The 14,871-nt window shown below is 43.0% G+C and overlaps 1 protein-coding gene across 3 annotated transcripts; it reads right to left on the reverse strand.

Annotated features, from left to right (window-relative positions):
- Window positions 1-12,911, reverse strand: hgh1 (HGH1 cochaperone). Of its 3 annotated transcripts, none has more exons than XM_028575985.1 (10): window positions 12,876-12,911; window positions 8,436-8,558; window positions 6,134-6,272; window positions 5,773-5,910; window positions 5,487-5,638; window positions 4,350-4,450; window positions 3,727-3,825; window positions 2,267-2,358; window positions 1,998-2,120; window positions 1-613 (listed from the first exon to the last, which is right to left on the reverse strand). In XM_028575985.1, the coding sequence occupies exons 2-10, from the start codon at window positions 8,543-8,545 to the stop codon at window positions 392-394; spliced, it is 1,176 nt and encodes a 391-aa protein (XP_028431786.1). In that variant the 5' UTR covers window positions 8,546-8,558; window positions 12,876-12,911; the 3' UTR covers window positions 1-391. The 3 variants fall into 3 exon arrangements, with proteins under 3 accessions (XP_028431786.1, XP_028431788.1, XP_028431785.1); XM_028575987.1 differs by lacking the exon at window positions 12,876-12,911 and adding an exon at window positions 12,599-12,639; XM_028575984.1 differs by lacking the exon at window positions 12,876-12,911 and adding an exon at window positions 9,707-9,923.
- Between the last annotated feature and the right edge of the window lie 1,960 nt (window positions 12,912-14,871).

Here is a 14,871-nt window from a genome sequence, read left to right on the forward strand (position 1 = left end):
GGGACAGAGGAGGAAAACAAAACTTAAATAGCAATTACATTCAGTAATATTTGATGATGATGATGATGACAATATGCATCAGTGGAGAGTATTCCTCACGCTCACATTAGGTAATTAGTCAGTCAACAAAATACGTTTTCAAATCCATCTCTGGTGCAGCCTGTGAGAGAACAGAAAACACCCCTCTTCTTTTATGTCGTTACTCACTTTTCAACTCGGCGCTGTTCTCCAGCAGCGATGGACCAGCTGACAGATATCACAGAGCATCGTGGCTCGTTCTGAAAATGTCCCGTCATGTCTGAATAAAGCCGTAATGAACGTTTAACTGTCTGATTGACAAAAAGCGGTTGCTTCAACAGATAGTCCATGAAGCCAGGTCTAAAAACCGGCTTTATCGTATCAGTCCACTCTCCTGTTCTTTGTCTTCCCCCTCTGCATCCCTCTTCTTCTTCTCCTCCTCCTCCTTCTCCTCCTGTCTCATCCTCTCCTGCTCTTTCTCCAGCTCCTGCTGTTCTTTGATGTCTGCCTCCTTCAGTTTCACCTCCACGTCCTCAGGAATCTCCACCTCCAACAGGTTCTCCATCCCCTGCTCCGGCTCGTCTCCTATCAGCACCTGGAGGGAGACCGAGGGTCCACTACATGACGTATGCGTACAGTTGCCAGTTTATTAGGTACACCTAGTTAAAGCAGTCTAATCCAACAGCCCTGCTTTAAACTTTTTCCGTGAGGTGTTGATTGAGATCATCTTTGGAGTAAGTAGTTTAGGTTACCATTTTCTGTTGAGCAACTAATCCATTAAAAAAGGTGGAGACTTGGAGATTTGAACTCAACACCCGAACAAATACCCCCCTCCCGTCAGTACTCAGAACACATTAACCCTAACCCTCCCTTTCTCTTTATACATCCATGGCCGTTTTACTGTCCTGGGCACGAGCACCAACGGAATAGTGTTGTGTGTTTATTTCAGGAACCATGTTGTTTGAGCACATCGTACATCTTGGCAAGAGAAAGTAAACAAATGTAATCATTAATGGTTTTAAATCTGGCTGTCTAAAATGTGCTATGCTGTACGGAAATCTGGTAATGAAATTTTACAAGATTCTGAGGCTTTTTCTGACATACTTTCAGGGCTCCCATGTGGTATGAGTATATGGTGTTGTTACGGACCTCTTACACTTGACTCTGAAACATTTTATTCACCCATTATTGCTATTTGTTCTCTTCTCTTCCTTATGTATCTATTGTAATTGCCATATTTGTTCTTACGTTCACCCGCATTCAATCTTTCATTTAGCTACGGTGTGTGTAGTCTCGCATTGCCTGAACTCAGACAGCGCCGTGGAGTAAGGTCTGGCTACATCACAGATATATTCTGGGATATAGGAATCGCTTTGTTTGCATTTGTTGAAACCATTCGCAGTAGTCTTGGGAGGCGTTAAGCTCAGGACGCGACGGTGGCTCTGCAAAATAGTCTCAGGAAGGAACTGGTCTGTTCTGGTTGATTGGGGGTTGATCAAGCTGCTCATGTGAGTCCTTCATTCATTCATTCATTCATTCATTCATTCATTAACAAAACTGATCATGGTTTCATCCTTCTGTTTACTGTGTGTGTATTAAACAAAAAAAAAAAAGGGTGTGTTTCTGTTTTCAGTTTGCAGTCAAGAACCAGCACCAGAAAATACTCAATGTGTGATCAATGCACTTGTGCACTTGGTCTGTTTCCTGTATTAGATTGACAGGAGCACAACATGAGCATATTATTGGATTTATTAATTTGTGTTTTATTTAACTTTTTTCAAGACACAAAGAACACATTTTTTATATACATTTAAATTTTATAGTCCAAAATATGATTTGATTGTTTAAGTGGAAGGTAGCTTGAAATACAAATTTCCAGTTTTGTTGCCCAACCGTTAACAGTAAAAGCACAAAGACTGGTTACTGTACGTGGCAGTTAAAAACCTTGACGATTTGTTTAATGATTCCATCTTGCCTACCTCGACCAGTTTCTCACAGGCTGCTGTGACGTGGACGTCCTTCTCCCAGCGGTGGAACTCTCTCATGATGTAATAAACGTTCTTCTCTTTCAGTGTGTTCCGGCCGGCTCCGGTGGCTGTCAGCTGCAAAAGAGGGAAACGGTAAAGAGCTGAACATGAAAACATGAGTGTGTGTGTGTGTGTGTGTGTGTGTGTGTGTGTGTGTGTGTGTGTGTGTGTGTGTGTGTGTGTGTGTGTGTGTGTGTGTGTGTGTGTGTGTTGTGTCATACCAGTAAAAGTGTTTCCAGCAGCATCTTTCTGATGTCGGGGTCTTCTTCCCTCTTCTTGTCCTCGGGGAGGTACTGCAGGTCCACAGGGAGACCTGAACATCACATCAACTTCTGTTAGAACCAGCGGGTCTCAATACTTTCTGACTTCCCTACCCACTAAGCCCCAAGCCCATTGGTTCTTCCTGAAGATATAAATCTCTATAAAGATTCTCACACACACACACACACACACACAAGTCGAAAAAAAAATAAAGTTTTAGTGGTTTCCTAAAGCAGCTGGCCACTGTAGTTTCTAACAAATGTTACTCAAACAGGAGGAAATAGTGCATTTATTGGGGGACTATTTTCAGCAGTGGATTAATCCACATTTGGTGCTCTAGTTAGTATTTCCAACAGCAGTACAGTGTATGTAGGGTTGAGTCAAAATAACATACACTGTGTTTGTTGGTGTTAATGAAAGTCAGTCAGTGCAGTGTGGCTCACTGATGTTTTATTACCATTTCTTTGGACAACAATGAAGCTCTATAGCACAGAGTAATAGATCAGGCTTTGATAGACACATGATATTAGTTAGTGGATCAATTCATTGTTGCTTTTGGTCTACACATGGCATTTGTTGGCATAAATAAATACAGACAATATACCTTATCTTTTTTTTTTTCAAAGATTTTTTTTGGGGGGGGTTTTCCGCCTTTAATTGATAGGACAGCTAGACGAGAAAGGGGAGAGAGAGGGGGAAGACGAGCAGGAAATCGTCTCAGGTCGGACTCGAACCCAGGACCTCTGCGTTGAGGCATAACTCCTCATTTCCACCGGTTGCGGAACGGCTTCGCTGCGGCACGGCTCCGTGGTCCTCCGTCCGTCAATACCCACCAGGTCCGGATTTGTTGCGGAACGGCTGCGGCCATGACCGACAGCTGAAGTCACGAGGACCCACGAGATCTGGCGAATTCAGGTAGAATAGAACCACAAAACCAATAACAGTTCGTTTCCATCCAGAGGAGTAGAGGGGAAACAACTCTGTGCTGTGTTTTCAAGCTGTAGTGCAGGGAAATATGATCCGGATGTTTTATTTTGTTTCTGTGCTTGACTTCCTGTCCCGCACAATCTGAATTGCGCTGAATTGCTGCGGAGCTCTCCGTCGTCTGGCAAAAATAGAAGCTCTGCATTTCTGCTCCGGAGGGCTGCGGACCGCCGGAGCTGGGACGGAGTCAGAACGGAGCTGCTCTTCAGTCAGTGGAAATACACACGTTGACTTTAATGGAAACCTAACGACTCCGCCGCCATTCCGGAGCGGAGCCGCAGACGTTCTGCAACCGGTGGAAATTAGGAGTAAGCCTCTAAGTATATGTGTGCCTGCTCTACCCACTGAGCCAACCCGGCCACAATATACCTTATCTTTTAAGGTAAGATACACTGAATTGACTAAAACAGTTTAGTAATTAGAAACACACACTCACCCTCATTTTCTTCCTCAGTCAGCTCTTCTGGACCGGCCAGTGGCAGCAGGAGGAAGGGCAGGATGTCCACAGCGTCGCTTAGCAACCACTCATGATGGGCTGGACAGATTGAGCAGAGGTTTGAAATCAGAGGACTTGAAGTACTGTTGCACTACAACAGAGATGCTTACGAGTCTCGGAGCTAGAGTCCAAGTCAAGTCTCAAGTCTTTAGTTGTATGAAGTTTTTAAAGCCGGAGCTTATGATGAACCGCACATCAGCTGCCGGTGCGGCCGACATGTTTGTTGTCCTCTCTCACGTGTGGCCGCGCGCAGCAGATACGTTAGATATCACGTAAGTAGCTTATAAGCAGGGAGGGGAATAACATTCAGCTCATCAGACGTTTCCTAAAAATAAAGATTGTTCACAAGTCCCGCACCTCAAGTCCGAGTGGCTTTTGAGGACGAGTCTCAAGTCAAGTCTGAAGTCACTGTGTGTGCGACTTAAGTGTGACTCAAGTCCAAGTCTCAAACTTGAGTCCCCATCTCTGGAGTTCATTTTCGCTGTTTTTATATCAGATAGCTATCAGAGCTGCCCAATTCGCATGAAGTGACCTAAAGTAAATAAGGTCTCTGTGTGTCTTACCGTGGTCAAAGCAACAGTTGCGCAGGGTCCCTATGACTCCACCCCTCCTCACCGCTGATGCCTGGTACTGAGTGAAGGGAAGCAACCTCTGGATTACACACCTGCCACACACACACACACACACACACAAAGAATATAAGGGGTGTAATGGCATGTGTTTTGGTCCTCAAGCTGCTTTCTTCGATTCAGTGTGTCCTATGGACCAAATATTATCACTGATAAGACATACACTCGCATTGAAGCAGCACGTTAGCAGATTAGCTTCAGTCTTCAGTCTGTGTCTGCACATGATGCATTCAGGCACTGTACTTAGTGTTGGTCACCTGCGTTGTGGCAGAGCAAGGGGCCCAACAGATAAAGAAAGAAAACATATATATTATATATATATATATATATATATATATATATATATATATATATATATATATATATATATATATATATATATATATATAAAAACACAAAAGAAATACCAGCGCTCATAACAGCTTCAGAATGTGATACAAGATTTTGTATCTCATTTGTTATTATTATTAAATTGATGAATTTCATCACTTGCAAAAAAAAACAAAAACATGATATCGGCAAAAACGACATTTTTAAAACATTCTGTTGTCGTGTGAGCGGCCCCTAAAAGGCTTTCAAGTTACACTTGCTTAGCATCCCAAATGACAAATCTGATAAATGTTTTGCTCGCTGGGAGAAGCAGTGGGGGCTGGGGAACTCCATACTCCATACATTAGCTTCTCAAGCCCTGTAAGCTAGTTTAGCTGGCTGAAGGCTTGCTATCCTTGACGGTGACGTTTGCCCGGTAGAATGGAGAAATTGACACGAGGTTGAGCGCTAACTTCGTTCTACAGCAGCCACTCTGACAAGGCTGCATGCAGCCTCGTAAGCGCCGGCATCGGCCGATGCAGATGATCTCAAATGGCATTAATCGGCCTGAAAAATCGGTCACTAGTCACTATCCTCCCTTTCCTAAGTTTTGACTGGAGAATAGTGATGGAAATCCCCACATCTTGCAAACTGCTGCAAAAAAAGGGTTCGATATCAGTATTGAAAAATTCCAAAAACTGGTAGACGCAGATATTCCCTCTGTCTGACCATCGGTTCTTATCCTGCTGTGTAATCAGTCACCTGTCCTTGTCCATAATGTAGTTTCTGGCCTCAGGCAGCTGTGTCAGGTTGGACAGCAGAGGACTCAGGTAGTTGAAATTAGCCTTCTTGTTGTAACCTTCAGTGCAGAAGATCTCCACCAGCTGAGCCAGACCAACCTCCTCCTGGAGGACCTGAAACAGCAAAGCAAACACTTCATCTCCCATGATCCGGCCCCGCTCTGATGACCCGATAGGTTCTGTGGCCCTGTATGGGATCAGCAGCTCACTGAAATGTGGTGCAGTCAAGCTGGGACGCTGGGACCCACCTGGAACACGGTCTTGCAGGTCTTCACATGGCGGGTCAGGTTGGACAGGATGGTGCAGATCTGATCAGAGAACAGGTACTCTGGATCCAGAACCCTTTTCAACAACACCGGAAGAACCTTAACATCGGCCAGCAAAACCTGGGTGAGACACAACCAAGAACACGTCTAACATGTTTGTCTTCAAAGAATGAAACCAACACTGAATCCACAACATCTCTGAGGGCTGAACGGTTTCTTTTTGTTGGGTTGTATTTGTCAAATGTCCCTCAGCACTTCCACGGGACAGTTGAGTTATTTATTACTAATTCATTAATAAGAGTCACATTAGACCGGATTCTGCTGATCAATCAAGACTGATCACCTGGTGCAGAGTCTCATCAGCGGACAGGTTGATGAAGATGTGGTAACAGTCCTTCACGATGGCAATAGAGGGGTCAGACGTCAGAGCAAACAGGGCCACAAGTAAGTCCGATTTAGAGCGGAGGAAGCGGCAGCCATCCCTGAAAATAAGAAAGAGAGAGAGAGAGAGAGAGTTACTGGAAATCTGCTGGTCGGAAATCACAGACCTAAAACAGCTTCATCGTTTTATCTACTCGGGGTGTTCCTGCTTTCATTGAGATTTGACTTTTTCATATGTAGCGTGAATGACAACAGGATGATGTTGTTCTTTTCTTCAACTCACTCAGAACTCAATTCTGGTAAGACTCAAGATGATGGTGATGAAAATCTAAGAACAGGAAGTCCACTTTACAACCCCCTGAACTCTATCACACATTTTCCTTCAGACATTCCTTTGTTCTCTCTTGTCACCCGTGGGCCCATGTGAGCTCGAACTTAGTCCGATCCCGGAGTTTGAATGAAGCGCTGAAGAAGCTTGCAAAGACTTTGACAAACTGCTCCAGTACAACCAAGAAAGACCATCCTGCCCGGGCCTTGTGTTCCGACTCGCCAAAAGTCGGCGGTGAAGAAACATTGCCGGTCGACGTGCCATCACCTCTCCAGTTACCACCTGGTGGTGGCCCGAGGCTTCACTTGTTGCTGCAGAGAGACAGACACAGAAACAGCACAGCGGAGCCTCTCAGAGGGAACGCGCCAGCAGAGGAAAGGGAGTTTCTCAGGTCCCTCAGGACCGCCTCAGCAGCACCCCATCGTCATCTCGGGCAGTGCAGGGTTGGTGCTCTCTGGGTTTTGTAGGGAAGATTTAGGGAAATTAGGATCCCTTTTAGTAAAGTCTCCCTTCTTAAATCTCAGCTGCTGCGTCTAGTTTTATCCATCTTGCCAAATACCTTGTTTACTGGTTGTTGTTCACGTGTTAATCAGTTCAATTTCATCCATTTCATTCTCTCATTCATGTATGCATTGCATACAGTAGGTTTATTTAGTAGTGTGTATTCTTAGTAGTTAAAAAAATTCGTCATTTATAAAAGTACTTGGTTACATGTTTTTTGTGGGTTTAAAGGCTCTGACACAGCAACCCGACGGCCAACCGTCGGCAGAAAAGGCAGTCAGACTGATCATTCAGCTCCCGGCTCCCCAAGTTGGCCCAAAAAGTGCCTCGGAACACACAGAAGCGACGCCAACTTCAGCATACGTTCTGCATGTACGTCTCCATAACAGCAGGCGGCGCTAATCTGTATTGTCGCCCAAAACATTTTAACCTGAAATGATGGAACATCTCTCTAGACCATTGTTTTTATCAGTGTTGATAGTAGTCAAGTAGGATTGTTGTTGTCATTACTCGCTGAATGGAAGAAAATACGATGGCTAGTAATAAGAAGATACTGGCGTTGGCAGCTCCGGTTTAGCTAGCACACCACCAATCAGATTGGTCATTGAGTTTGACTGCCCACTGGCACTGGTTTTTGCCGCGTTCACTTTCTAGTTGAAAATACTTCCACACTGCTGACATCTTAGCCATGTTAATGAGTAATGCCAAGTTACTTGCGTGTTTACGTTCTGCCGCAAATTGTGCTCAGCTGACGTAAATGATGGAGTAAGGTGATCGGGGTGACTGCCGATTCCCGATCGGTTAAAAAATGCCCATATCGATACTATGCAATGGGGATCGGGACATCCCTAGACAGAGTTATGGACTTGTAACAAACCTTCAGATTATTAGACTAAATCAAGTTGTGGTCTAACAGTTTTTCTCTTTGACCAAGAGTGGTGCCCCATTCTTATTTCTTAAAATATTTTTTAAACAACTGTTGCTGATAGCCACAGTAAAGTACAGGCATTCTACGATAAAAACAATACATTAATTATCAGACCATTTATACAATTATGACATGGTCAGCAGCTCATAAGATCCTACATGTCAAGTCTCACATTTTACCTGACTAAAACCTACATTGTAGTGCCTTTGATTGTCATTTGTGATGTGAAAACACACATCTGTAATGTGCTTCCTGCTCATAGTTTAGTAATGAAATCCTAACACACTGTGGAGCAACTCTCCGGTCAGCCAGAGTGTTTATCACAGTGGACGGCAGTGGACGAGGGGGGCACCATCAGTGTCGGCTTCAGAATTAGTTTAGCATTTGTATCGGAGCGGTGAGCAGAAACCGATCACATTATAATCAAAAGCTGCATTATTGATGCTATCATCATCATCATCATCATTATCATCATCATCATCATCATCATCATCATCCTCCTCTTACCTGTGGCCAGACATCCCCAGGATGTAGCCTGTGGTGTGACCTTTGACATCAGGACGTGTATCGGGGGTTAGGAAGGAGAGCAGCTCTGCAGCCTCAGAATCACTCAACATCTTCTAACAGTATCTGACAGACGGCAATAAAAAAATACAATCAGCCATCAGCTTAAACAACACAGTACAGTCTGCATTTATTACTTTAGTACAAGTATAGAAGTTGCTTGTAACATCAAATGTACAGTATCAAAAGTAAAAGTACTTATTCTGCAAAAAAAATGGCTTCTGTGACTTGACACGTGATCTATTATTGAGGTGAAGCTAGTTTTAACTACAGTTACTGAAATGAAAGATTAGATTAGATTAGAGGCAGGGGAAATATCTCTTTTGGTGGAATTGCTAACAACTCATCTGCCAGAAGTCCCAACTAGAACTTTTTTTTTTTTTTTTTTTTTTGTGAGGGGTCACAAGCCAAATCGTTTGGGAACACCTTTTTCATCTTTAACAATGTGTTGTATTGTCATCGTTGACTCCAGCTGTCAGATAAATGTAGTGGAGACTTCATTCTTATGATTGTTGTGAGACTTTATAACACAAGTTTACAGTCGGTGTTATAATGTATTATGCAGGTAGAGAATCTATATTAAATGTTTATTATTATTAAAATATATATATCATATACTTTTGCACACCCTGTCCAAACCGTACAGCCCCATCTTCCCCTTTCTATAACACTTACATTGCACATATAATGGGCATTGTTTACTTTAGCATATGGTACGTCAGAATCAGAAAAGGATTTAAGTAAGTCAAGTAAGTAACACTTACAATAAATTTGCCTTGGTTGTTGGTGCATACATAAACATATTATAAGCATTAATATGAAACAAAAAAAAAAAAAAAAAAAAAAACAAACATGTACAAATAGTTTAACAACGTTTGCTGCCATGTTGGATGCATACAGCGTTAGCTACAGCAGCTGAAGTTAAAATTACTATTTGACATTCTTTTCAGACATGAGGTCTAAGTTTCCACAGTTTGACAAAAAGTAATGGCTGAACTCTTGAACGCTGAGTGACATGCAAGGTTCTGTTTTTCAGAAAATTGCCACCTGACAGGGAAAGAGCGTAACGTACTTTGGCAATAAACCGTTTTCTGATTCTGATATAAAATGATAGAACTTTAACGAGCTAGCTATATGACCTGTCCAGTTTTCATATCGCAGTTTTATCTCGTTTATATTCCTCTACATACATTAGACAACATGCGTATACTCACAGTGCGGATACATGTGGACACCACAGAGAAAAACACCTCGTTTTTTTCCGGGTTATCTTCCTCCTTCTCTCTTTTTCCAGGAGTTTAAAAGGTACAAAATGGACGCTACTGCCCTCTAGTGTTCGCTCCATGTGGCGCTCTCCGGGTTGACATCCACAGCCGGATCTCGTAGTAGCTGGATAATATCCCAAACTTTACTTTAAGGACATGTTGTGCTTTATGTGACAGAAACTAAGATAATGGGAATTCTATCAATGTTATTTTAATTTTGAGTCTCATAATGCATAATGTCTGTCTCATTACAAAATGTCCATATACATTTGCCTTTAGGCTACTGTTAACTTTTTATTACTACTGTAGAGCCTACGTATTTATTATTATATATTGCATTATTTACTGACGCCTCTTGTTTTTGCACAATCCCCTTTGTATCACAGCAAATTTCTCCGTTGTGGGACTAAGCAAGGATTAATATCATAGGCGTAGATTTCGGTGGGGACGGTGGGTACGCGTCGCCAAAACATTTCGTCATGAGTAATTTGTACCCACCACTTTTTTTTAAAACCTCGAGCTCAATTTAGTTAAAAAAAAATAAAGTTCATAACACATAGGCCTATAATTCGTGAGCGACAGATAACCAACAAATCCACAAAAAGCTCTATCCCCCCCACAGGACAGGCACAGACACAGCCGCTCTGCTAAGGACCTTACAGGACATATGAGAACCGTGGGGAGTCAACCCACAGCCGCTCCGCCGCCCTGCTGAAAATGTGAAGCAGAAACGCTTAATGTCAGATAACGTCCATAATAATAGGACTTTCGGTTAGATTTTTTGACAGTTATCAGTGGTTATGATGAGAAATATGAGAGAGAAATTTGGTGATCATTGATTGTTGTTTAGGTTGTCCTGCTACATTCTACCACGTTAAGCTTTTTCCTTATAGGCTCTAATGAAGCAGAAACGCTTATCAGATAACGTCCATAATAATAGGACTTTTCCAGTTTAACGAGAGAGAGAGGAGCAAGAGTGATTAGGAGCATATTCAGCCAGAGGACATTATTTCTTCAGCTTCTTCTTGAGTTGTCACCCCGGTTGGAGGTGGGGCTGGCAGCAGGTGAATTGGTCATGCTATTAACGTCATCGCTACAAGTAAAACCGAAATGAATTAAACTGCCTTGTTTTCTTTTTACCATGGCTATATGACGCTTACTGCATAATGGATTTCAAGGACTTTGCGTGCCGATTAATGGCCTCCAATGTTTATATTTTTTCTGCGAATCTTTAAATTAACATGTCCTAAACATGAGTTGAATTTGCAGCGCCGCCACGCCTTGATGCTTGCGTAGTTCGCACCCTGCATTAAACCACGTTAAGCGTTTTAGAATGCCTGTCTAATGGTTTTTGAAAACTTAAGGCTTCTTCTTAAAACGTGTCGGAGGTGGGCTTTACACCAATCACAACCGTTGAGGCGGGCTTTACGCGACGAGGATAGCGCAGCGACAGCGAGCAGCTTTTTGTTTACATTCAACATGACGGCTCAACTTCTCCGCCGTGTGTGGCCCATACCCGCTCGCGGTGTGAAGCGCGTGTCCGCGCTATTCTTAGACATTTGGGAACCTCGTGAATTAACCTGCAACATGTCAGCTGTTCTGATATGTTGCAGGAAATTCTTCAGCGTGTGTGCAGAAGATAACAAGTTTGCAATATGCAACACCTGCAAGGAGAAAGTATTGTGTTGAGGGACGACACCAAAAACCAAAATCACATTTTTTTAGTTGGATATTGGATGTGAAAAGCGTCACCCGGACCGTTGGTCTGAGTGGTTGAAGGACTATCCAATTGCGTCCAGAGGCATTTGAGTGGAGTCCGTTGGTGACGTTGGAAATGAACTGTCAATGAAGCTTTCCCAGACCCTTCTCAGTTGTAACTGAGAAGGGTCTGGTGTCAACCACCTATTGTAGTGGGTATACTGTATATATATATATATATATATTGGCCTATATGGGCCAGAATCTGCCTTTAATGACTTTAATGACGCTTTAATGAACCAATTTATGGTGGAAATAGGCTACCTTTATTTAGCCTATGCGAAGAAAAAGAACACAGATGACAATAACAAAATACATTCAAAATATAATGGAAAGTATGTTGGTGTTATTGGGCATTTTTAAAAGGTGCAATATGTAATATTGTATGTAATACTGGCAGCTAGCGGTTAAAATAGTTACTGCACTACCAATTCAAAATACTGGAGAGTTGTCTCCCCCGCCCCCTCCTGCCCAGACTCGAAGTTCACGGGGGTTGCCAGGCTGAGACCGCAGCATTCACAACAATGTAGCTGGACGCTTTTCTCACATAGCCAGACATTACTCCACAGCACAGCAGAGTAGCTAACGTTAGATGCTAGTCTCACATAGACAGACATTACTCCACAGCACAGAGGAGTAGCTAACGTTAGATGCTAGTCTCACATAGCCAGACATTACTCCACAGCACAGCGGAGTAGCTAACGTTAGATGCTAGTCTCACATAGCCAGACATTACTCCACAGCACAGCGGAGTAGCTAACGTTAGATGCTGGCTATATTGACAGTCATAAAAGCCCGTGCTCACGCGGAGCTCTGTAACCAACCGACAGACACACTTTTTCGGCTTAAAATTACAGTATGAACCGCTAAAAACACAACAACCTCACTGTCCTCTCCACATGCCAGTCAGGCACACTTCCTCGGCTTAGAATTACAATACGAAATGCTAAAAATACAACTACCTTGCTGACGGAACACACTTCATTGGCTTAGAATTACAGCAACAATCGCTAAACACACTGCAAACTCACAGTCCTCTCTTTCCAATTTACAGCCCCCCTCTCGTGGCTTAAAATAACTCACCGTTGTCGGCTGCAGCCGCTGAAGAGGCTACACGCTGTAAACAGCCATGGGCTGCTTGCCTGGTCCTCCCGGTAACGTTAACAGTTAGCAGGGTTAGCATGGCGGCGTTAGCCAGGACCAGTCGGGATCACTTTACTGGCTATGTCTCAATTGTTTTTGCGAGTAACCAACTCGGGTACTCTAGCTATATAATTCAATGTGAGTACACAAATGTTGAAATGACAAAAAATGCCCATCCCTAGTAGCTGTGATAAATTAGCCTGAAGCTAATGCTTACCTGTTCAGGAGAAAATAAGCCAACTCTGCGTCCTTTTGGGATTCAAGCTGTCTCCATCTTTCAAACACATCTCCAATATTTACCAGGGGGTTGTTACGTCTCTGGTCACGCAACTGTTAGAAACATGCTGTTTTCTTTTTTTTATGTCATGTAGAATCTATCTCCGTTGATCCTGTTCGTTTGTTTGCTGCTTTCATGGCTGTACTACCGTTACAGCTGTAGCGCGCTGGGTTTACGTTTTTACAGGTATATCTGGCAACCCGGCCTGCCTGTCAAACTGGGCCGTTGATAACAACACACAGATCAAAACATAAACATAAATTCCGTCACGGAATGTAAATTTCAAAAAGAAAAAATACTGACATTAGCATTGTTGTCAGAAATGATAGTATTTCAGTTTAACATGTTTCCTTAATATCTGATGAGGCATTGGTGTCATTTTTGGATTTATTACAGTACAAATATTACATATTGGACCTTTAAGTGGGTATATGGAAATCCTGGTGCTTTCTCAGTGGGTATACTGCATATATACCTGGGTATCACGTAGACTACATCAGTGCTAATAGAGGATCTAACTCAACCAAGCGGCAACTTTCAGGCCTGAAAAGTAAAGCCAGTGGAAGCGCCTTAAAGGTCCCATGGCATTAAAAAATTTCACTTTATGAGGTTTTTTAACATTAATATGAGTTCCTCCAGCCTGTCTATGGTCCCCCAGTGGCTAGAAATGGTGATAGGTGTAAACCGAGCCCTGGGTATCCTGCTCTGCCTTTGAGAAAAGGAAAGCTCAGATGAGCCTTTTTGGAATCTGCTTGTTATGAGGTCATAACAAGCAAGGTTACCTCACCTTTCTCTGCTTTGCCCGCCCAGAGAATTTGGCCAACCCATGAGAGAGAGACATCATGGCTTTCAAACGAGAAAAGTGGCAGTTGGTCAAGGCCACACCCCCACCGTCCACCTTGCCCCTCCCACTCTCCTAATTAAAATAGCTTCAGACACCGAAATGGCACATACTAAGGAAAGCTCACTGTGGGACTGGCTCTAGTGGCTGTAATTCTGCACCAAGGCTGAATTTCAGGAAAGAGACTTCAGATACAGTATTAGGGGACCACTAAGGTCTATATAAAAGAGACTTAAGATACAGTATTAGGGGACCACTAAGGTCTATATAAAAGAGACTTAAGATACAGTATTAGGGGAACACTAAGGTCTATATAAAAGCATCCAAAGAGCACCATGTCATGGGACCTTTAACCCTTGTGTTGTCTTCCCGTCAACCTTGAAAAAAACTTTTTTCGACATTTTTGACGTTGCTATTGTTTGTTTTTTCTATGCAAAATTGCGGTAACATCTTGCCTACCAAAAGGTAGCTAGCTAGCGCTAGCATAATTTAGGGGAACATCTTCAGATTTTTTATCAGCTTTGTGTACTGCCATATAGGCTACAGATGAACAGCATGAGGTCCCGTTTACCCACTGGCAAAACTCTAATGGATTGTGGCCGGTTAGCTCAGTTGTTAGAGCGGGCGCACATGTGCAGAATTTTAAACCTCAACGCAAAAGGTCCAGGGTTTGAGTCACAGTCTGACCTGTGATGGTTTTTCTGCATGTCTTCCCTCCCCCTCTCATATCTCAGCTGTCCTATCAAATAAAGACAGGAATACCCCCCCCCCCCCCAAAAAAAAAAATCTGAATGACTCGCATCAGCTAGTTGTAAATAAGCATTTAGCTTAGCACAGCGCCAGTGAAACCATACACAACACTGGTTTAGCTGCATCATCTTCCCCAGCTCCGCCCTTTTGTCCAAATATGGTCACTTCTGGCTCCAAAATACGAAGATGGCGACAGCCAAAATGCCAACTCCCTGGCTTCCAAATGGCAATCCACAAACCAATGGTTGACGTCACTGATGCCACGTCTGAATATTTTTACAGTCTATGATGCATTGCTAAATTTGAAATACTATATTTTCACATTGCCAGACCTATCTCCACAGT

This window comes from Perca flavescens, chromosome 4 (assembly GCF_004354835.1).
Source record: "Perca flavescens isolate YP-PL-M2 chromosome 4, PFLA_1.0, whole genome shotgun sequence".
NCBI classification, from domain to species: Eukaryota; Metazoa; Chordata; class Actinopteri; order Perciformes; family Percidae; genus Perca; species Perca flavescens.

Coding starts and splice junctions, on each gene's coding strand:
- hgh1 (XM_028575985.1), bottom strand. CDS start 8,545: ATGTTGAGTGATTCTGAGGCTGCAGAGCTGCTCTCCTTCCTAACCCCC. Junction 6,273..8,435: donor CTGGGGATGTCTGGCCACAG/GTAAGAGGAGGA, acceptor TCTTATTTTCAG/GGATGGCTGCCGCTTCCTCC. Junction 2,359..3,726: donor GACTGAGGAAGAAAATGAGG/GTGAGTGTGTGT, acceptor TGTGATGTTCAG/GTCTCCCTGTGGACCTGCAG.